The following is a 24,050-nucleotide window of genomic DNA, read 5'->3' as shown; positions in this document are numbered from 1 at the left end:
TTGCACGAGCCTTGAACGTGGCGGTTCTTGGCGGTCGAAATCAGAAAAGCGTGACGTATGCGCTTACGTACAAATAATTTTGAATCTTTTTTTTTATTACTTATGCTAATAGCCTTGAGAGGCTATTTCAGTTTCTCCTTGACGTGTAGGTGAGCTTACGGGTCTCAAACCGAGAGTGTTGCTAAAATTGGCCCTAGCAAGAGCAGTGTTTCGCAGAATCTACCACCGGATCGGAATCGCGCCCCACTGAGAAGATCCGGCGAGAAACTCAGAGGGCTGTGTCTATGGGTTAATTCACTATAGGACGGTGACCGGTGGTTCTGAGTGAAACTTAGCTGTGCACTATTAGCATATCAAGGAAAACGTGAAGAAAGATTACCTGTCAGTGCGAAAATAATAATTAAAAACAAATTTAGGAGTTTCGCGACATTTAACAATGTTTATCCAATCCACTGAGTTTCTCACCGGATCTTTTCAGTGGGGCGCGATTCCGATCCGGTGGTAGATTCGCGAAGCACTGCTCATGCTAGGGCTAGTGTTAGCAATTCTCTCAGATTGAGCCCGTGAGCTCACCTAGCAGTCCGAGCGTAGCTGTATTAGTCCCTCAGGTTACTAGCGATTAGGAGGGGGAAAATAAATCATGCTTGTCCAGCGAAATAACTCATCGATGTATATCGTGATATTTTCGCTAGGAACAACTGAACGTTTTTGAAGAAAATATATTGAAGAACATCCATTTTTACAAATTCATCCGTGAAATGAATAAGGATAAAAATAAAATATGATAATTAACAAAATCGATCGAGTAACAGACGAAAAACGTAACTTTTTTTTATTGCTTAGATGGGTGGACGAGCTCACAGCCCACCTGATGTTAAGTGGTTACCGGGGCCCATAGACATCTAGAACGTATATGCGCCGCCCACCTGGAGATATAAGTTCTAAGGTTTCAGTATAGTAACTTAAGTATTTTGTCTTTATCTATTTATTACATAACCAAGAACACAAATTGTGATTCTTTATAACTACTTTTTAGATTTCTCTACTATTGGCTGCCTATTAACATAGAGGACAACTTCGCATAAGCAACTTTATTTGAATACGCAAACCCATCATCCTCCTAATTGTACGTGTCAAAGAACGAGAGCAACAAAATAATTAAGAATATTTATTAGTTCGATAAAATAGAAAGAAACCACAACGGTGTATATGTTTATTTCAGTGATGACGTCACGACGCGAGTACATTATAAACGCATTATCGTTCAATGGGAAACGCGTGGCAGCACCGGGCCTTCGGAGTGCAGTGCACATATCGGCACAGTCATGCCTTTCTTTTTTTTGTTTTCCTACCTGTGCTGATATCCTTGAGAGGCTACTTCAGCTTCACCCTAACGTGTAGGTGAGCTCACGAGGCTCAAACCGGGAATGTTGCTAACTCTGGCCCTAGCTAGAGCAGTGCTTCGCAGTATCTACTACCGGTTCGGAGACGCGACCCACTGAGAAGATCCGGCGAGAAACTCAGTGGGATGTATCTATGGGACCTCTTCGCATTGTGTGACGCCCTTAAAATGGGTTAGTTCCCTCGTCGAGCCCTTCGTCGCAAGCGACGGGATCGACGAGGACGGTGACCGGAGACTCAGCAAAGCACTGCTCTTGCTAGGGCTAGTGTTAGCAAATTCGCAAAGCTGAGCCCCGTGAGCTCGCCCACGTCTGCTGAAGCGAGAATCACCCCTCGAGGTTACTAGCATAGGTAGGAAAACAAAAAAAAAACATCAACTTATTTACAGGAATTGTTCGAACACCGACGTCCGTCTCACGAAAAACAATGTGGCTCGTTTATAAAACAGATGGTCTTTTAAGTGAGGTTGTTATTCAAATTAAATAGCTCAATTTGTGTAATTTACGTTGTACGTACGTGGTTCCAAAATAGTCGGCGATGGGTTTTAATTCAACGGCTAGTTTCGTTAACCTCTGGTCTTTCTATTCATATCTGTGCAATATTCAAATTTGAAGCAGATAAGGTATTTTTATTTTGTTAATTAGACGACCATGAAGTTTTAATTTTATGGTATGATGGCTGCCTCATCCGACAAGCGGTAAGCATTATTGCGTCGCAGCAGATAAAGCGGGACGATGATACTAATCCGCATTGGCTTCCACGTCCGGTGAAGCTAGAGTAACCCTTCTAAGTCACTAGCAAAAGTAGGTATAAAAAAGTATTGGCCAATAACACGCAAATCCGTCCTAAGTAGGATTTATTAATTTTCTTAAAAATCTATCAATTATGTGTTTATGATGCAATTGATTTCTTTACTATTTACACGTGCTAATAGTGAGGCGTTAAAAGTATGATTCATTGAAGGCACTATAACCCTACTGTTATTATTGTTCTATTTTTATTATATTGTTCGGGAAGCTTCTAATGACGCATATTAGTTTTTCACACGAAATAACTGGATGGAGTTTGATGAAACTTCACAATACGACCAACGCACTGTTATCCGAACAAAAACTGATGTCTTAAGCGGACATCGTTCTCGTCGAACCCGTCGCTGGCGAATAAACGCTCAGCGAGTAAATTGATCCATAGACACAGCCCACTGAGTTTCTCGCCGGATCTTTTCAGTGGGTCGCGTTTACGATCTGGCGGTAGATTCTGCGAAGCACTGCTCTTGCTAGGGCCAGTGTTAGCAGCACCTCAGGTTTGACGCCCGAAAGCTCACCTAAACGCTACGGCAACACTGATATAGCCTCTCAAAGCTTTCAGCATAGGTAAGAAAAACAAAAACAAAAAAAAAAGATAGTATCAGCGGAACGTGACCGAGTATTAATTGTTAATCATAAAAAGTAATAGGCAAACTCCAATAAAGTTTTAAGTATCTGCTGCAAATACACGACACGTACGCGATAGTGTCGGTATTAATATTTTCACTGCCCGTATAATTTCCAAAAAGTAGTCGATTCATGGTGATATGCTGAGTCTAAATGTAGATAATTAACTTCGGCAATTTATTTCGGATGATCCAACTAGCGACATCTATTAGTGGACTTTCAAACTAATACGCATTTACGCCGTCCACAACTAGATGGCACTACATGTCAGATGTATAGATATTTCTCTCAAGCAAAATAAAAATAAACATTAAGCAGGTTTTGCTTGTCTTATATTTAATTTTTGTTTTTACCTACACTATAAAAATATGTTTTAAGATTCATCGTGGAAGCATACATAAATGTTCTATTTCATTCTTTTTTGTTCAGAATCGGAATGCAAATTAGTTCACAAATCCTGAATTAGTCATAATCTATAATCTTACCTGATTACAGTCGGTCCAGATATTATTATGAATAGTTAATAAGTAACCGAACAAATCTGACTCGGTCATATGTTTCTAAACTAAGTTCCCCAGTTCTATGCGAAGCAAATACAAGCTCAAAAATACGTGCGAAAAAAAACAAGTTTAAGATTATTTAAGACAGACGAAGCATACATCTCTTTAGGTTATCAATCATCGTCTCGCGACATTTACAAATAAGACAATTTTATTTAAATTGACTGGAGGAAATGCATCGCCTCATATGACGTATGCAGACGCATGGAGCAAATATATAACTATTTAATGGTCGTTTAATAAATAAATTATGTATATTATAAAACGTATCAATACTTACTGGATGTCACGAATTTGTAAAGAATATAATTATTGTGTCGTTGAGTAGGAAAAGGTTGAGAGCCGCTGACCTAATGAGTGATTATGGTCTCCCATAGACATTAACAATGATAGGGCTCGAACCGCTGCCTACCTATTTTCTCCTCAAACCTCGTTTGAATATTAACAACAATCCTCTATTCGCCTATTCTTAATAGCTCATATTTTACTGGTGGTAGGACCTCTTCTAAGTCCGCGCGGGTAGGTACCACCACCCAGCCTATTTCTGCCGTGAAGCAGTAATGCGTTTCGGTTTGAAGGGTGGGGCAGCCGTTGTAACTATACTTGAGACCTTAGAACTTAAATCTCAAAGTGTGTGGCGCATTTACGTTGTAGATGTCTATAGGTTCCAGTAACCACTTAAACACCAGGTGGGCTGTGAGCTCGTCCACCCATCTAAGCAATAAATAAATAAAACTTATGAATCATTGCGTTGCTTCGTCTATAATAATCTGGCAAACGATTTAGTTGACCGAATCGAACTTACCTTGCAGGTTGTCGAGCATGTACGTGATCAGCTTGGCGGTTCCGTTGGAGTCGTTGTATATCGACAGCATCTCCTTGTTCAGGGGGTTCCCCTGTAGCCCGAGCAACTGGAGGTGGAAGAGCCTACCAAGTTCATAAGGCAGTGCTCTTAGGTAGTTATTATGCAGGTGTAGTTCTCTATAACAAATGTATGCGGTTAGATCGTCCCACTTTCATCCAATACATTTCGATTGAATTGGTAGACAGCGACTTGGCTCTGCTTCTGGCATTGCTGAAGTCCATGGGCGACGGTAACAACTCACCATCAGGTGGGGCAGTATGATCGTCTGCCTACACGGGTAATAAAAAAAAAAACTCAATATTTTTTTCCCTACCTAAGCCTTGAGAGGCTATTTTAGCGTAAACTTAACTAGTAGGTGAGCTCACGGGGCTCAAGTCGGAGTGATGCTAACACTGACCTTAGCAGGAGTAGGTGCTTCGCAGAATCTACTACCGGATCGGAAACGCGACCCACTGAGAAGATCCGGCGAGAAACTCAGTGTGCTGTGTCTATGGGATACTCCATTCGAGCTTAGCATAATATTTATTGAAATTTTATTTTGCGTGATTACGAGCGGTACGCTTTGTATTATGAGTGTGTATGTTCGGAAATCATTGGTATCAAAATAATGCGTATTTCTACCGCGAACCATTCGTTAATTTCCGGTTTGAATTGAGGGATATTATTGTTTAATAATATCACGTTATTACGTCAATGGGTGTTCCGTAGCTATTCAGGATTACAGATGTTAATTCGTTCACTATTAGCACAATAAAAATAAAAACTAAGACCAAACTACAAACGAACCCTTAACAATATTTAAAAAATAACGGTCGTGGAATACCGTTGGAAAATCAAACATTGAACATCGAACATTATTTGAATTTTAACGATCTAATTTTACGGTTACTAATTAAATATGAAGTAAAACATCTGTCGTAGACTACGTCAGCTGGAGCGTTGTAGCCTGCTATCATTTTGTTTACATTATTTGATTGCTTGAATGATCTGTTTTTTTTTCTACAGTGTATTGATCGGGGGAATGAACTTGCAGCCGCGGCATGACAACGTGGATGTCCCCACTGATCTTGACTCTCTACCATGCGTAGCTGCTTGGCGCAGAACCAGACAGAGTTGTGGTACCTAATCAGGTAAACTAGCAGTAATTACGTAAATTCTTTTTTTTTTACTACACTTCTAAAAAAAATGTGTACCTGCCGGCAGGATTTGAAAATTGGCATATCCACATCACTCGATACGAATACACCGCGCGTCTTATCCTTTAGGACACGACGATTAGTAGTGAGTTTGAATAGTTAAAAGTTAAAGTGTAAATCTTCACGGTGGGGCTACTGTATCCTATGCTCCGAATCGGACAAATTCCATGAAGCTCCAATTTCCATTTACTGGTGGCAGGACCTCTTAAGAGTCCGCACAGGTAGGTACCACCACCCTGCCTATTTCAGCCGTGAAGCAGTAATGCATTCACGTTGAAGATGTCTATGGGCTCCGGTAACCGCTTAACACCAGGTGGGCTGTTAGCTCGTCCACTAAGCTATGCAATAAAAAAAAACTGCCTAAACTATTATTTCCTTATAAATATTTTAACTCTAAGTTTGTAGGACTATAATCGATAATTAACCATATAAGTTAGTTTCATCATAACAATTAACTTGAGGTTCTATTACGTAGGTAGTAAGTATAGGATTATATTTATTATTGTGTTTTTGTATTTTATATGCGTATTATATATTCGTTATTTTTATATTTATTTGTATGAAGTCTTTTTATTGTATCCTTGGATTACGCCTACATCTTCAATTTCTTAAATCGTATGCAAAGGTCGAATGAATGTCGCTTTAGTTTTACAATTATTTTCCTTATTTACTCCTCCTGTATACTCTCATTATTTTCATTTATTTATTTCGTTAAATTATTAGTATTGTATTCTATTAAATGACACAAAATATCTAAAGGGCCCAAAGGGGAATGCCCATTTCAGGCCCAAAGTGGACAATAGATTAGAGAAAAAATACTTAGTGCATTAATTTTGTCATAAATAAATATGCATTTACTTTCTTCTAAATGAGCGCGACTCCACTTTACAATAAGTAGTTTAAAAAAAGTAACTCTATTGAAAAAACAAGGTTTTTGATTTTTGCCGGAAAAATATTGCCAGCATCAAAACCTTTTACGTATTAAGTAAATATTTTAAGTATATAAATAAAACATAAGTATTCTCAAATACTGAAAATGTTTTATTTATATTATATGTTACATATTATATTAATTAATGAGTTCATAAATCGATTTTAATCGATTATAAGCACATAAAATAACATTCAATGGACTTTAACTTGTAACTATACTTGAGACCTTAGAACTTATATCTCAAGGTGGGTGGCGCATTTACGTTATAGATGTCTATGGGCTCCAGTAACCACTTAACACCAGGTTGGCTGTGAGCTCGTCCACCCATCTAACCAATAAAAAAATGTTCTCTCATATTTCCGTTATACATACACACAGATGAAAACCATAGTTCGAGGTCGTTGACTTTAAGTGTTTTTTTTTCTTCGAATTCCTCAAAAATAAAATATCACCTTCAAGGCTCAGTGCTATCATGAAAAGTCGTACTATCAGGGTCAGGCGCGAGTGCACTGTTTACGTTTCAAAAACACACATATTGTATATTGTATTACATTGTATACTAGCTTTTGCCCGCGACTTCGTCCGCGTGGAATAGTTAGTTACTTTGGTATGCCAGCCTAAATTTTACCTGCCTCTTCATTTACGTAGAAAGTGAAAATATTTTTGAATAATAGAATGCTAAGGAGCTATGTAAGGTACCAAAATCAGACTTTTTAAACGACTTCAAAAGAGGAAGTTATCAATTCGAATTTTTTCGAGAATGTTTGAATCGATTTTTTTTGTTCGAAAGGGTAGACTTCTAGCATGGTTCTGAAATCATCAAGATCTGATGATAGATCCTGGAGAAATCCAGAAAAATCCAGCTTGTATTGACCTTAGCCTGATGTTATATATAGCTTATAGCCTTCCTCAATAAATGAGCTATTTGACACTGAAGGAATTTTTCAAATCGAATCAGTAGTTCCTGAGATTAGCGCGTTCAAACAAACAAACAAACTCTTTAGCTTTATAATATTAGTATAGATGTATTTAATTTAAAACAGCTACATTTAAACTAAACTAGTGGACCCGGCGAACTGTGTTCCGCCACACGGTTTATTTCAAACACATCAACCGGTCAACTTAAAAATTCTACTATAATTAACCATAGACTACATTACTGCTGTCAGTTTCGTTTTGTTATTCCATATCAGTTGCGTTTTGTTATACCACGTTTTATGTCACGTCCCACGGGAATGTAATAAAAAGTATCCTATGTCCTTCTCCAGGTTCTAAGCTACCTCCTCACCAATTTTCAGCCAAATCAGTTCAGCCGTTCTTGAGTTATAAATAGTGTAACTAACACGACTTTCTTTTATATATATATAGATTATCATTGTCAAACAATGACGTCAGTATCAAAACAGCGTTGTGTATAAACAAAAAAAAATTATATCTTCGAGATAATGATAAGAATGCAGCTTTATAAACTAGCAATATTAATTTGTATCGCGTTCGGTCGACCAAGGTCGTTGAACCCGGGCTTGTTATGATAACTAAGTGAATAAATTTGTAAACAGATCTAGTGTTATTGGATACGAAACGAGATCTTCGGTTGGTTGATTGATATTTTTTCTTCTATATGTAGAAAGGCAAGCATACGGCACATCTGATTTCGAGAGGCAGCCATTCCTATAAATCACTATAAAATACACATTACCACCATTCATGCGGTATGTCGACGACGACTAATTTTCTTTTTTAAATTTCATAATGCCTACGAGCATACCCGATGTTCAGTGGTCACTCGTTGTTGAACTTCAATGCCAATGCCAAGGACATTGCCAAATTGCCGTTTGCCTCTCGTCACTATTTTCAAACCTCATTTAGAACCGAATAGCGGCTTTGAGGCAAACATACAATACATGCAGAACCCGTACGCGCTCAAAGCACGCCCCACCCTAACGGTAAACATTGTCTAAAGTCTAAACTAAACATCGATAAGTACCAGAATCAACATCGTAAATTGGGATATTAATCAAATGCCATTGACCTTTTTTGTCGTTTAATGCTTTGATAAAATAATCTTCGAAGGAAAACGATTTGTGGCATTTACGTCACTAACAATACTTAACATCGATATGAGTCGACTATTATCAAAGCCGGCAATGTGACTTCTGGACAATTATTGGTAAATCAGAAAAACGAATTATTGACTTTGTATTCCATTGGCAGTCACAAAACTCTTCTGAACGACATCTTAGACAGGTTAAGTTAATACTTTATTTAATGCAGGTTTTGAACCGTATTCTTTGAAGGAGACGATTATATTCAAATCAATCTGTATTGCCATATCAATAACATTTTTTTGTCCAAATGCACAGATTGCCACCTTTGATATTATCAATCATATGTTTATTGCAAACGGTAAATAGCCCGTACGTTGAATTACAAATATAATCGACAACTCGATGGAGGTTTAGAAAAGATCGCTTTGGGCTTGTGTAATCAAATTTATCGTGCCGGTTATTTTGAAAGTCAAATGCACTGGGTATTTAATAGTGTGCTCAGTTAATGACTACAAAAGAATGGTCTTCTCATCAAACCGGTATATTCATCATCATCGTCCTACAGAGGTCTACTGGACATAGGCCTCCCCAGAGCATATTTTAATTACTTCCAATTTAGGCTTGGGCGATAATATAGTAAGTAATTGTTGGTTATTCAAATAATACATGTAGTTTTCAAATCAACAACAAAAAAAACATGTTTAAAGAGCAAACCGAACTAACAATTATTTTCATATTTTTTTACCCAGTTACTGATATTAAAACATCGTTATAAAATATATTGCCATTGGTCCTTGATAAATTTGCAAATTTTCCAGTTATTCGGACGATTTTAAAACCGTCGAAATAGCGTTCAAAGATACAGTTACATACAAACAAACGTACCAAGCTAATAAAGACGCTTTGATAATAAAACAAAGAGCATCGTAAATGATAAAGCCAAATAAAGAAACAAAATTATGTAGAGTTATCTTAAATCAAAATCTAAATATTTTATTTAATAACGCAGGTACTTGATACGATCAATGTCGTTTCTAACATTGTTTCTGTTGTAATATATGTTTTTTATTTATTTTTATGTTAGCCGTCAAATTAGATGTTGAAAGAAACACCAGGTCACAGTTCTGTTGCTAAATCAGTGATGCGCGGTTTTTATTTTTCACTTACGTAAATACATATTGTGTTGGCCTGAAACTACATAAGAAATGTAAGGTCATATTGCATTTAAAATTAAAAAATTGCTTATGTGGGCCATTTAATGTCCTCGGGCCGCAATGTGGCACGGGGTTGAGTAATTTCGATTTATATGATCTTAGCTAAATATCCATTGTAGCCGGCAATGTATTTTCATTTGATATTTCATTGCGGCGTTTATCCTTGAAATGTTACCTTGTCCTAGCACGTAGCGTTCCTAGTATGTGCATAAAATGAACTAAAACCGAAATTTTCCTCCTTTTTACACGCTTTATATTAGATTCACTTGCACTTATTACTGGTTGTAGGACCTCTTGTGAGTCCGCACGAGTAGGTACCACCGCCCCACCTATTTCTGCCGTGAAGCAGTAATGCGTTTCGGTTTGAAGGGTGGGGCAGCCGTTGTAACTATACTGAGACCTTAGAACTTATATCTCAAGGTGTATGGCGCATTTACATTGTAGATGTCTATGGGTTCCAGTAACCACTTAACACCAGGTGGGCTGTGAGCACGTCCACACACCTAGGCAATAAAAAAAATGTATGTTTGAATGTTTGTAACTGACTCCTTTAGACGCGATTTTGACCCACTTTAAACGGCCAGATTTCATTCAAACTTTGTAGATTAACCGAGGACCGATGACAATTCAATATTAAAAAAAAATTGAAATTCAACTAAAAAAATGAAAAATAAATAATAGTTAAAATTTTTCATATTTTAGTTGAATTTCAGTTTTTTGAATATATTTTTTAAAAGAACCTAATTAACATAGCACTAAAACAATCAGCTAGTAATAATAAACGTTTTCATGCTTCAATCAAACGAGGTCATCGCGTACGTACTTCGAATTAATTCAAGATTAAACACGATCTCCATTCGTATGTCCTCGTGTGAAGAGAACGCACTTGGTGCGACAATAAAATTTACTACCAACAAAACTGTACGGCACGGTCAGGTACATTTCCGGTTTCTATACGACCGATTGTTATTTTACTGTCCCAGTCATTTATCGTACGCGTTTTTATTGCTTTAGACGGACGAAGGAGTCAGGTGGTTGTTACAGAAGCCCAATTATGTTGATGTGATTTTTTATTGATATTTTAGCAGAGAGACGAGGCACCTAATGCTAAATCAACCAGGCCGTCGCCCAGTGTTGAGTATTGAAGAAACATGTCATAGCGCTCGACATAAGTTGCTTTTTTTATTGCTTAGATGGGATCACAGCCCACCTGGTGTTAAGTGGTCACTGGAGCCCACAGACATCTACAACGTAAATGCGCCACCCACCTCGAGATATAAGTTCTAAGTCTCAGTATAGTTACAACGGCTGCCCCACCTTTCAAATCGAAACGCATTACGGCATTCACGGCAGAAATAAGCAGGGCGGTGGTACCTACCCGTGCCGACTCACAAGAGGTCCTACCACCAGTAAGGTGCTTGGTGCAAGTCAACGCTTACTCGTAATTGTGCAATGAAATCTTAAAGCCTTAACTTGGAGACGAAATCACATTGCGTCTATTCTAACGTGCGATAACTATTTAAGCTAACCGTGCTGGCCTAACTCGTTCGCGTATTTATTCAGTAGTTTACAATCAGAGAAGCAATCAATTTTAGATTCAAACGTCAACGCATAAGTTTCATTGCTGATGTAACCCATCAACACTTATGAGTACGGCAGGTCGTAAACGATGTATGTGTATATATAATGCAGTTAAAAGTTGCCTTAACTCTTAAGACTTCACGCCGGTCAATTGAAAATCATTTATTTCATTATCATCTTAGTGTTTTTAATATACCTATTGTAGGTAAAAATGAACTCTACGACTAGTCCTAAAAAGAACGACAGTACGGAAAAAACTTGTCGGGAAGAAAGGCATCAATACTATTGCAAATTTTTTATGTAAACAATACTGTTATGACACAACAGTGTAAAAATTGACAGTAGTTATCATAAAATAGAAGGCAATTGACAAAAACCAAAATCGCGCTAATAACATTTTCGAAATAAGCTTGCCTATAAAAGTTCTGAAACATACGTGCGGAACGTGACGACCTAGCGAGCTTATTGCTCGGAAGTTCTTCCTCTTCCTAGTTGTCATTATCTATAAATTAATACGTGAAGCAAAAACTTTGTACCCCTTTTTACGAAAATTGCGCTAACGGAGGAGTATGAAATTTCTCACACTGATAGAGAATATAGAGAAGGAGTGCACAATGATAATTTTTTTTTAAATAATGCATAAAATATACATTAAATCAATAAAGAAAAAATTACACACTTTACCATGTATTTGACACACACACATGCAAACTTTTTTGTTGTCAAACTTATGAGTAGTAGTATAATAATTACTGTACGTAATTAAAAGCAAAATTAGTCAATAATTAATTAAAAGTTTAAATGAAAACAGATTTTTTCGTAATTACTTTAAAAATATACTAAAAAAACTTACAAACCGCATCCGATTAGTTTTAAAATCAGCATCATTTCAAATGACGAGAAAGTTGTAAAATAAAATAAATCTAACGTGATGTGTCTACATTAGTATTAGCCTAGTATCAATCGCTATACTAAGACTGATGAATCTATAAGCTCTATTATACCAGTCTCTATACTGACTATAACAATCAACTTGTCTAAAATTAGGTATAGTAAGTATGCCTTTTTTCTAATAACGTACTATTTATATAATTTCAATATATCGCTATATATAATTAGCGAACACCGAATCAGATACCGAATAGCGGTTTGTGGTCTCTGCAGAATCCGATAGCCACTTAATCCCAGATGGGGCACGTTTGGTAAAATTCAGTTGGTAAGGTTAGCAAAAAAAAAAAAGATATATTATTTAATATACAATCTTCACGCTTAATTTACTATGGATAGAGAATTTACACACAGCGTGTACCTGCGTTACATATTGATAGGATTCAGAAATTTTGTCAATACGCGTCATTCGTGACCTAGTTTAGCTTGCTGTATAAATAACAGCTTCGAGCGGGAAAATTATGCGATTGGAATATCATCCAAAACTATTAGTAATAAATACCAACATAAACTAATAAATAAATTTTAGTATATACTAATAAATAGCGGTAAAATACTGTAGAATTTCATAATAGTTTTTTTTTTATTGCTTAGTTAGGTGAACGATCTCACAGCCCACCTGGTGTTAAGTGGTTACTGGAGCCCATAGACATATACAACGTAAATGCACCACCCACTTTGAGATATGTTCTAAGGTCTCAGTATGGTTACAACGGCTGCCCCACCCTTCAAACCGAAACGCATTACTGCTTCACGGTAGAAATAGGCAGGGCGGTGGTACCTACCCGTGCGGACTCACAAGGTCCTACCACCAGTAAAAAAGTTGTGATTTTACAACTTATAGTGTAATTTCCAATATTTTTTTGTTTTATTTATTTATTTATAATCTAGACTATTTCCACCCTATTTACTCGACGTGTTTCAGACGAAGTGTAGGTAAAAACATAGAATAACATATAAAAAAACTTCACAATATACATGGATCCTCTATATCTTTGTGCCATCTACAATAATAATTCATTGATGTCTTATTTATAAAAACTATTAATTATGACCGGTGATTAAAACCTAATATTTGAGAATGTATTTTTCCATATACAGTCGTGGTCAACTAATTAGGGACATTCAAGATAGTGAAGGGCTATAACCGGTTATGTACATTTAAATATAAAACCCTATTGACTTCTCAGCACCTATTATTTGCATAATGTGGTCCGATTATTATGCTATAAATGGCTGTAAATAAAAGATTTAATAAATAGAAAAAGTATTTAATATCAAAGATTAAACATGTATTAAATATTAAAGTACAATTCTATAGTGGACATTTAATTAAGGACAGTAAAGTATAATGAAAAATACAGTTACACAAAACTTATAATCTTCAGTGTTATAATATCTTTAACAGCTCCATTTTATTACGTGTAAAGTCAGACTCAGTAGCAAAACCTTTGTTAGTAATTACCGCTTGACACCGATGTGGCATAGACATAATCAGTTTCTGACATGTTTCGACAGGAATGTTTGCCCATGCCTCACAAAAAGCTTCATGAAGTTCATCCAAATTTGTATTACGATAAGTGGCAACTTTTTTCTTGATTTCGTGCCAAAGATGCTCAATTGGGTTGAGGTCCGGGCTATTTGCTGGCCAATCTAGCACCGATACAAACTGACTGGTAAGAAACGACTTGACTGAATGGGCGGTATGTTTCGGGTCGTTATCCTGCTGAAACGTCCATAAAATAGGGAGATGCTCCTCAGCATAGGGAAGCATAGTTTCTTCCAATATTGCCTTGTATTGATGTTGGTCTAAGTTACCCTGAACTTTCCTCACAGGTCCCACTCCACGTCCAGAAAATGAACCCCATATTTTAATGTTTCCACCGCCATGTTTCACCTGTTTTTTTGTGAATCTTTGATTCATTTCCGCTTTTACAGGACACCGTACATATTGCCTTCCATCTGAAGAAATCAAATTAACCTTGGTCTCGTCAGAGAAAAGTACATGTTGCCATTGGGCGTAGGTCCAATGTCCATATATACGTGCAAATGCCAAACGAGCATTTCTATGTTCTTTCTTCAACAACGGTACTTTGCGAGCCACTCTTCCGAACAACCCTGCTTCTACCAAACGTCGTCGAACGGTCCTCGCAGATACACCGGCTCTTTCGTTTGCCCCAAACACTTCGTGTTTAATTAAAATAGAGCCTAGAAACGGATCTTTCTGAGCTAACCTGGTTATCATTCTATCTTCTTGCGGAGTCGTTTTTCTCGATCTTTTTGTTCTGGACACATTTAAAGCTGTGTTATAGCGCTTGAAATGTTGCACTGCATTGCATACCATAGTTTTTGAACAATTTAAATGTTGTGCTATCCACCAACCACGCTCGACAAACTTCATGATAATTTTTCGTAGTGTTGGATCGCAACTTTTATTTTTGCCCATTTTTCTTCAAAATAATTCACAAAACTTAAAATAAAAAATCTGGATTGCCGCCAAAACGACCACTAAACAGTAAGAAAAGAAACAAAAAAGTATTAAAATTCCAATTTTGAAATTAGAACGCAATACCTCAGTGTCCCTAATTAAATGGCCAGCCAGCATTCTTTGAACCAATAGCACTATGATATTGTATCAGCTATACTGTGAAGAGGTAATGTTTAAGAAGTTGTTATTGTTTGTATAATCGCGCACATAAATGACTAATTACACTTACATGTAAAAGATATGGAATATTGCTAAGACTCGTTGGAAAATAAAAAAAATATTCATAATTTGGCTTAACTAGAGATTGTCCCTAATTAGTTGACCACGACTGTATATATTTTTTTCGTGATTCATACACACGTTCACAAATGCTTTATTAGATTGACATATAACTTGATATAGCTAGTTAGTAGTGCAGGGAAGATTTTCATTATAGTACCATACGGAATATTGGGTACGCGCGACTTATTGAGTTTTTCGTTCTCTTAGCGAGTGTTAGAAGCGAGTGGTTGGGTCTCACTGGCATTTTTTTTATATCAAGTACTCGAGCATACGGCAAATCCGATGGTAGATGATTACCATCGCTCATAGAAATCACAATTACAAGACACTACCGAATTATGGTATATTTACTAAAAAAATATTGTAAAACTTCACTTAAGCTTTTAGCTGCCATGTAGCCGGTGTACTGTTAAGCTCCCGTTTCTTATTTTTTTCCTACCTAAGCTGTGAGCCTTGGGAGGCTATATCAGCGTAATCTTAACTAGTAGGTGAGCTCGCGGGGCTCAAACCTGACGACGTTGCTAACACGAACCCTAGATTGCATAGTATAACTGCATAACTTTTCTTTTCTTTTTAATGTACATTTTAGTCCATTAGGTCTCTTAGGAATAAATTCAATCTGAGCATCTTCGGACACTTTTTCCCAAAATCTAGTACAACATTCTGGTATGTTAATCACATGCATATGTAATTACTTCAGTGCCCTACGTAGGGCACCGGTGAACTATATGGCAATCAAAGGGATAAGCTTCGGGGTTGGCGTGAGATGGCCTTTTAAAGTTATACAGGTTATATATTGTCGGTCCGTCTCCTTCCCGCTAAGCGAAGCCTGATTTTAATATTTTTATCTCTCATATGGACTTCAAGATATTCTGTTTATGGTTAGCCTTTTAAATTAGGTATTAGGTCCTTTAAGGACTGGCTAATACAAATATCATCGGTCAACATGCGCACTGTTGTCTGACTTAGAGAGCTCTTCTTCTCGTATTAATCGGATTGGAGATTCAAGTGCAATATTCGTACATTACATTACTGAACTGAACAAACATTGTCGTTTTGCTGTTTCCTTCTAAATGTATGTAGTTAAGAATCGTTGCATTTCTTTTCGAGCGTGGCTTTTCCGCAATAAGTATATTAGTAAGACTTTTCTAGGAACGATTAGTTTTCATTTGTTTTGTTTCTTAAAGACTGCTTTTTGTTTAACTAAAGCATCAAAAACATTGTCCATTATTCGTTTCACCATTGTTAGCTTTCCACTTTGCCTCACTTGACGTCTATACGCTCTACGCTCTCTTGCTTCGACTAAGCGGTGTCTGTCCGCCCACGCCAGTGTATACAAATTATTTGATAGCTTTGAGGTTACCACAATGTCTTTGGTCAATCGTTGATGTTCGTCCGAATTTGTACGTATTCTTTGACTCGAAGTAACATTGCCTATTTGAACGGATACAATAAAGACATCTAAACATTTTCCGGTAATATTACGGTTTTGTCATTTAATTTTGTATTTTATTTCCTGTGTTAAAAGGGTGAGTTTGGTATAATTAAAACGAATTTTGGAAATGTTGTAGATTAAAAAAAAACGAACCTGAGCTGTATTAGGTCTCCTAGCTCGACGGGCAGTGATCTCAGTTTATTGTTGGATATGTCCAGTGTGTGCAAGTTGACGAGTTGATTGATGTCGGTAGGGATGCGCTGCAGTGAGTTGTCGTTCAAATACAGCGCTGTCAAGTGAGTCAGCTGAAAGAGGGGCGGCGCTAGGGCGCGCACACCTCCTGTTACCTGAAAACGCGAAAAATCATATGAATTTAACTAGCACTTCAACTGTATTGTTACGCGCTGGAGTACGGGATAAATAAAAGTCCCATCAAATTACAATTTAAAAATGTATTAACATTTAAAACGCTCACATAACAATTCCGCTTCGATTCAGGTGACCCATTCGCTATTTCGTTTAAAATAGATCCGATTACTAACAGACTTCGTGCCATCTCTGCAACGCTTTTATAGACGATACGACATCCCTAGAATTATCGAGAACATTCTGGGCAAGTGAGTAGCTTCGACGTGTATTTCCGCTATCTGACAATAGATGGCGTTGCACTTCTCGAGCGTTCTCGATGTTACTAGTTCTTTTGATATTCGTTTCTGGTATTCGGCGATAAATGGCGTTACTCTTGCCGGCGTAACAGTAATAATAGCACACGTGGAAAATATTACGAGTTTTACGTTTGATGCGTATTCGCCTCGATGCCGTTCACAGGTGACAGTTGTCACTGAAGTTGAAAACTAGACAGGGACGAATTTGGCGAATTGGATTTATTTCAAAATATCACTTTGAAGATAGATTTGCGTGTTCAGAGCAAAGAAGGACCTGCTTATTATGTTCTTGCAAATTTTTTTAAAATTACTTTTAGCAAAACTTTCAACGATTTCCAAACAGTCACCAAGCTGAGGGGTTCTATGCGCCTTTCTCAATTTGGTTACATAAAGAAGAGAGCCGTTGAGATTATCGTAAACACTTAAGCTCTCATTACGAAGATACTTCAGTATTCTTTGTATGCTCTTTTATAGGGAGTTCTGCACTGAATGGCTTGTCCATGGTCCAGTCATATATTTGCAACACTAGATTATTTTCTTCTTTTCTTCATTTCTTGTCTATTAACCGTGTTCAAACAGAATTCGTTTTCGCCGTAAAGGTTCCGGTATCAACAGCCCTCTACAGTATATGGAATGGTATTAGACTCTGGTATTGATGAGATGAGATGATTTAGTGCCTGTAGTCGTCACTTTGACTACAACCTGGACAAGGCTCACGCACGTGGGCAACGCCAATCTTTTACGATCAGCCAGGCCACAGAAAAGCGCCAAAACAACAAAGTGTTGGATATTGTTAAATGACACAATTACATTTAAACAAATTGCCTTCAAAACTGATCAAAAATGACCGATTTAATTATTTAATTCTGGATTAATTATTTATTTAAGTGCCCTAATTTAGAAATTGACATACTGACACAGTACACGCTGAAATAAGATAATCTACCTTAATTGCATTATGTAAAAACGACATTACGTACAATGAATATAAATGCAATAGTAATGTTCTATGTATGTTATGTAAGGTTTGTTGTAAAAAAATTAAATTTGTTAATGTTCAGGCAATTTTTGGATTGCTAAACAGCAACACTGTTGGTGGGAGCAATTACAGTAGTGGGGACGCGACATTATAAAAAAGGCGGTAGTCTGAAAAAACGGGACAGAAATCAGTGTATTCGGTAGTGAGCGGTAAAGCAATACAGAATTAAGTAAACTACTGCAATCTGTATATTATTTCCTGACTGTTGGAAGTGGAGTTCTACAGTTATAAACAAACATTGCCAAACATCGTATTTACTATCAAATATCATATTTTTGAAACTCTGTTAATAAATTTATTGAGATTTACTGTGCAATAATTATCAAAAGTTGGTATTGTTTTAAACGTAAATAACGTGGAAACCACGTTAATTTTAATAATAAAATCTCTTTTCCTCGTGTTTAAATGTTTATGAATACTAATGGAATAAGTACTTAAATAATGCTAGCTTAATTTATACATTAAATAGACAAGTGGATCATTTAAATTTAAAACTACTGTTTTCTGTTTTTGTTGCTAGTGTTTTTTTTTACTAGTTTTACATAAAAAGTGAAGGTTACAGTTTGCATTTCATACTAAGTTGGTAATTGTAAGTTTTCAAAAAAAAATGTAACAAATTTTTATTTTTAAATTAGATTTCTAGAAAAGTCACTTTTGACTTTTATATTTGATGCGGTGTTTCACAGAATAATTACAACATGGTGTGGAATAAAAAATATGGCGTTTTAGTTTTGTATCAATAAATTTAAAGACAATCATTGAATGATTAATATTCACCTCAAGAGTAGTCCAACCTCCTCTACGACCAGAGGCTCGTTCTGCTTCCGACATGATATGGTATGTGCGCCCACTCGCGCCCTCGTGCTTGTCTTTGTTGCGAGACATACTGTCACCTATGGAGTTTAAGTATGATTAGTATTTTTTTAACCATGGACCTTTTTTTTTTATTTCAGTACCATAAATATGGAATTTAGGTACATTAAACATGGAGTTTAAGTACATTAATATGGTAGTATATGGAGCTTAGGTATGCTAAGCATGTTTAGTATTTTTTAGACCATAGAAGTATTTTATAATTTCGTGAATGCAGAAATAAATTTGCCTGCACAACTCAACCTGAAAAACTGAAAAATGTTGATAATATAAACATTAGATTTATTTGTTGTAACAAAAAAGAAAACTTGTTACATTATCTATTTCTTTTACAAATTACAATGAGAAAACTTCTGTACTAAAAATTAAAACTAACTAAGTAAGACATGTATATAAGTACACACTAATGATAACAACTACACTATGTTGTATGATTGGTTAAAACTTCAATTACATTTATTTCTGTCATTGTTTCCTAGATGTGATAGTGCACTAGGTCTTGTTTAATAGATATATTATCAGTTCAACTATAGTAGACACTACTTCCATGTTAGATAAATGTTAAATGATTTAATTTTGATTAGCAGATCTTGGAATAAACATTAAATTTAATGATTTCCTGAAGTTTATGGGACCGCTAGTGTTTGAAATAAAGGCTTTTTTATATTATTTTTTATTTCACATACATTTTATATTTAGCATAAGCGGTGTTTGGTACATGTTTTAATTCAGTGATAACTTGCTCTTAATTTCCTCACCATCAACAGTTAAATGGGACTTATATCTCAAGTTTTTTCTATTTCTTTAATTTCATTTAAGACATTACTAGCTTCATCTTAACATTTATTTCTATATAATTCTATTGATGAAGGTAATTTATTTATTTCTATGTCAAATAAACCTAATGTACAATTTAAGAAGTATATGTTTAATGGAGAATTATTAAAAAATTTAAGTTTTCAGGTCAGACGAAGTTACATGATAAAAGTAAGTGCATTTATTGAGCAGCGACTGGAATGAGATCATAACCATTATAACAGTTCATTGTCTTTAATTGTCATTAGTAATATTTTCCTTTCAACTACCACTCATCTTTACTTCGATAATATCTGAATACCATACAATAAAGTTCCAGGAATAACATTCTCATAAATATTTACTCATTTCTGCAATAGATCATATTTATAACTTCATTTAGAATGGAATTTCATTTTAACTGGTGGTAGGAACCCTTGTGAGGAGTCCGAGCAGGTAGGTACCACCACCCTGCCTATTTCTGCCATGAAGCAGTAATGCATTTCGGTTTGAAGGGTATGGCAGCTGCTGTAACTATACTTGAGACCTTAGAACTTATATTTCAAGGTGGGTGGCGCATTTACGTTGTAGATGTCTATGGGCTCCAGTAACCACATAATACCAGGTGGGCTGTGAGCTCGTCCACCCATCTAAGCAATAAAAAGAAAATAAAAGATTACTTTTTATCTCTAGTCAATAGTTAAATTTCGCTTGTTAATGAATTATAAAATTATGAGCCTGTTGTTTTTTAATAATGATCATCCCTTAGCTCTCAATAAACTTCACATTGAAGCAGAATTAGAGTGCATGTTGATTTTAGGATATTTGGTATGATATGCAATAACAGAAAATACTTTAGGTGTTTTGACATGAGATAGGCGGCTAATCATAAATAGGTTAAAGTCAACTGCAAAATGGATACATGCTGATGTCATCAACAGGTCCAAAGAATAAAAAAACCAATTGTAAGATTGTCAAATCTTCATGATCATTATATTCGATGAATCTAGGTCAATTTCTACTCCATTCATATTAGACAGATGCTTGTTTCAATTTAATTTTATTTAATCTTTACATGCCATAGTTTTATTCTAACATATTTGTGTATGAACAAAATATTGAATTAAATAGTTGTCATATTAATATCTTCATTTGATATTATTTTGAGTACAGTTTATTTATTTATGTGATAATATAAAAATGGTTTTTGAGATTAACATTAGGTCATATTTTACAGTATTATAATGAATTACTGGTGGTAGGACCTCTTGAGAGTCCGTGCAGCTAGGTACCACCACCCTGCCTATTTCTGCCATGAAGCAGTAATGCGTTTCGGTTTGAAAGGTGGGGCAGCCGTTGTAACTATACCTGAGACCTTAGAACTTATGTCTCAAGGTGGGTGGCGCATTTACGTTGTAGATCTCTATAGGCTCCAGTAACCACTTAACACCAGGTAGGCTGTGAGCTCATTCACCCATCTAAGCAATAAAAAAAAATTGACTATTACACACAGCTTCTTCCATATGGTCAAGGAATGCTATGGGAATTTTCAGAAGATAGTAAAATGCAAATAAGTATTGAATTTGTAAATGAATCATTGTGATGATAGATTTAGACTTAAGATTTCTTGACCTCAATATTATGTTTTATGAACTTAAGAGATTAGGATTTTGGTTGCCAGCTGATACAGCCCTATAGTTGAACCATTAACTGTGTATAAAAAACAGATATTCAAGACCCTCAATTTAAACTAGTGAGTTTGTATCATAATGGAAGAGTGTAGTCAAAATATGAAACAGGAAAATAAAATGGACATTAAGAAGTTTGTAAATTATGAATAATGAATATCTGAGTATTGTCTAATTTGTTATTGCTACTGTATTAGTGTGAGTATCCAAATTTATTGGAAAGGATGTTGAATTTGTATTTAGTATTCTTCTATAGTTTCTACATTCACATTAATACAAGATTACTTTTATATTTATTTTAAATTATTTTACAATCAAAAGAACCAATAATGTATCTATAAACATTATTTTTTAATTATAATTACATTTTACACTTATCTACATAAACACTGATACAGTTGTTTTCTTAAGTATAAACATAATATTTAAGAAAAATATTGATGTTGATTTTAAATAATGTACCTTTGTAACAACGGTAGGGGTCATTAGGTGTGATAGATACACTTTATACGATAAATTATCTTCTTTCGTAAAAAAGGGACAAAACAGTTCCATAACCTCTGTTGTACGACTAGGAAACCTAAAGAAAAGGACCATTAAAACTTCCTTGAAACTGACTGAACAGACTGTCTGTGTGGCATACCCTGTTTCGACAAAAAATTGACAATTTAATTCATTATTTGTACCATTGCTAAGTAAATGCGTAGCATCTTTGTGTACAGCTGACAAGAAGGAGATGAATTGAGTCCAAAGCAGTTGGCTCGGCGAGCGCCAAGTCATTATAACAATTTAACGTTATAATTTAGACGTTAGATTTTATCTAGCATTTTATACATACCTTCATCTACTCCCTAAAACCTTATACTGCAATTATGATTATAGTAACGGGTAATAAATCACTGTAAACACACAACAGCACAGTCTTTGACAACCAACCACATCAAACGTCCATTTACTGACTGCAGCGACAATTCGTTTTGGCGGCAGGTTCTAGAACTTTTTAGTACCTGTAACCATAGACAAAATATTTTTTAAATTAAATTCTATATTTTGTCCTTTACAATAAAACCCTTTTTTTCGAGGCCCTTTTTTGTAGAGATAAAGTCAATTCGCTTATTTCTATTCCTAAAACATTATCCCTGACGCTTACCATATTCACAGTATTTATATAAACTTATTCAAATACTTCATACTTAAGTTTTATTTTATGTTGGCTTTTTTTAATTGCCGCGGTAGACATACTAGCATACCATCCATCAGTAAGTGCTTCCTGTCACCCCTGAACATTAGCAATACCAGGAACGCAGGCAAGCCGCTGCCTACCGATATATAACATTACTAAATAATACAAAACTAAGTGACAAAAATTTCACTGCAAATTGCCTTGTTTGCTCCGCTCTATTTCTGCATGCCGGGTAACGGATATGATAAGATGCACTTTTTTAAACGTGTTTCTATATCCTGTAGTAGTATAAAAGTATAAGTATTGCAAAGGAACGTTGCATATAGTAGAAGTGTGTAATGTAAAGGAATGTAGTAAATGCTGATTGATAATCACTGTAAGAAGATTAAATGCTCGGAGAATGTTAATTTTTATACATCGGTAATTTTTTTCGTCGGTAAGAAATGGAACGGTACTGTCGTAGAATCACCGCTCGGTCGCTCACGCGGCTCGCACACACAGACACCTTCCAATCGCTACAATCCCGCCTTTGCAGGCTAGCCATCGGAGCTCGGTGGTTCGTGAGGAACGTTGACCTACACGGCGACCTGGGCCTCGAATCAATCTGGAAACAGACGAAGTCAGCGTCGGAACGTTAGTTCGATAAGGCTATGCGTCATGATAATCGCCTTATCATTGCCACCGCTGACTTCTTCCTGAATCCTGATCACACCGGAGCCAGTCGCCGTCGACGCCCTGGACACGTTCTTACGGATCCATCAGATCCAATAACTCTTGCATTAGACACCTTTTGCTCTAACACTAGGAGTAGGGAACCCGGTAACCGTACTCGTCAACTAATGATTAACGTATTAAACATGCGATAACAAATTAAAAAAACCCTTTTTCGTGTATACTTTACGTAAGTAATGTATACAATTCCTAAGATTGTATAGACATTTTTTTTTTTCGGGCCGGGGCCCGAACCTCCTACTAGGTCTAAGATCTAGATCCTAAGATTGTATAGACCTGCCAGTCCACCGGCAATGTGTGAAATAATATTATTTGGGCCTGTATTTATCAATGTTATGTAAGTCAGTAAGTAGAAGGGTATAAAACGACGGAAAAAATATCACATTAGATTTGCTTAAAATCAACTTTATTAAAATTTCCAATTAGTAAGTAGTTAGTTCTGATTAAAAACAATATTTTTTCAAAGTTAGGTATTTATAGTAAAATCACAATCAAATAACATTGAACCTAAAATTCTTCTGTGTTAACTAACATAATCTAATTTACTCATAAGTAATCAGTTAAAAAGCTTAGACAACAAAACAATTCTGTAAAAACAAGATGTAGATCTACTGGCTTCTCAGAATTCAGTAAGTAAAAAAATATGTGACATTTTGAGCACTCCCCCTTCCCTGCTATCGTCTTTTACAC

General features: G+C 35.9%; 1 protein-coding gene across 2 annotated transcripts in view; it reads right to left on the bottom strand.

Moving 5' to 3' along the window:
• The window catches only part of twin (CCR4-NOT transcription complex subunit 6-like twin), a 215,418-nt gene extending 192,983 nt beyond the window's left edge, over window positions 1-22,435 (bottom strand). Inside the window, exons 1-4 of one of the 2 annotated variants that reach the window (XM_028187894.2) lie at window positions 22,284-22,435; window positions 18,867-18,982; window positions 16,539-16,732; window positions 4,200-4,375 (exon numbers count right to left, since the gene is read on the bottom strand). In XM_028187894.2, the coding sequence (XP_028043695.1) occupies window positions 4,200-4,375; window positions 16,539-16,732; window positions 18,867-18,974 (478 nt within the window). In that variant the 5' untranslated portion in view covers window positions 18,975-18,982; window positions 22,284-22,435. The remainder of the gene's footprint in view (window positions 1-4,199; window positions 4,376-16,538; window positions 16,733-18,866; window positions 18,983-22,283) is intronic. The other variant, XM_028187893.2, reaches the window with a different exon arrangement.
• Between the last annotated feature and the right edge of the window lie 1,615 nt (window positions 22,436-24,050).

Source organism: Bombyx mandarina, chromosome 06, assembly GCF_030267445.1.
Source record: "Bombyx mandarina strain Sakado chromosome 06, ASM3026744v2".
NCBI lineage: Eukaryota > Metazoa > Arthropoda > Insecta > Lepidoptera > Bombycidae > Bombyx > Bombyx mandarina.
Note: the sequence above shows the minus strand (reverse complement) of the source record. Positions and strands in the feature narration are given on the sequence as shown.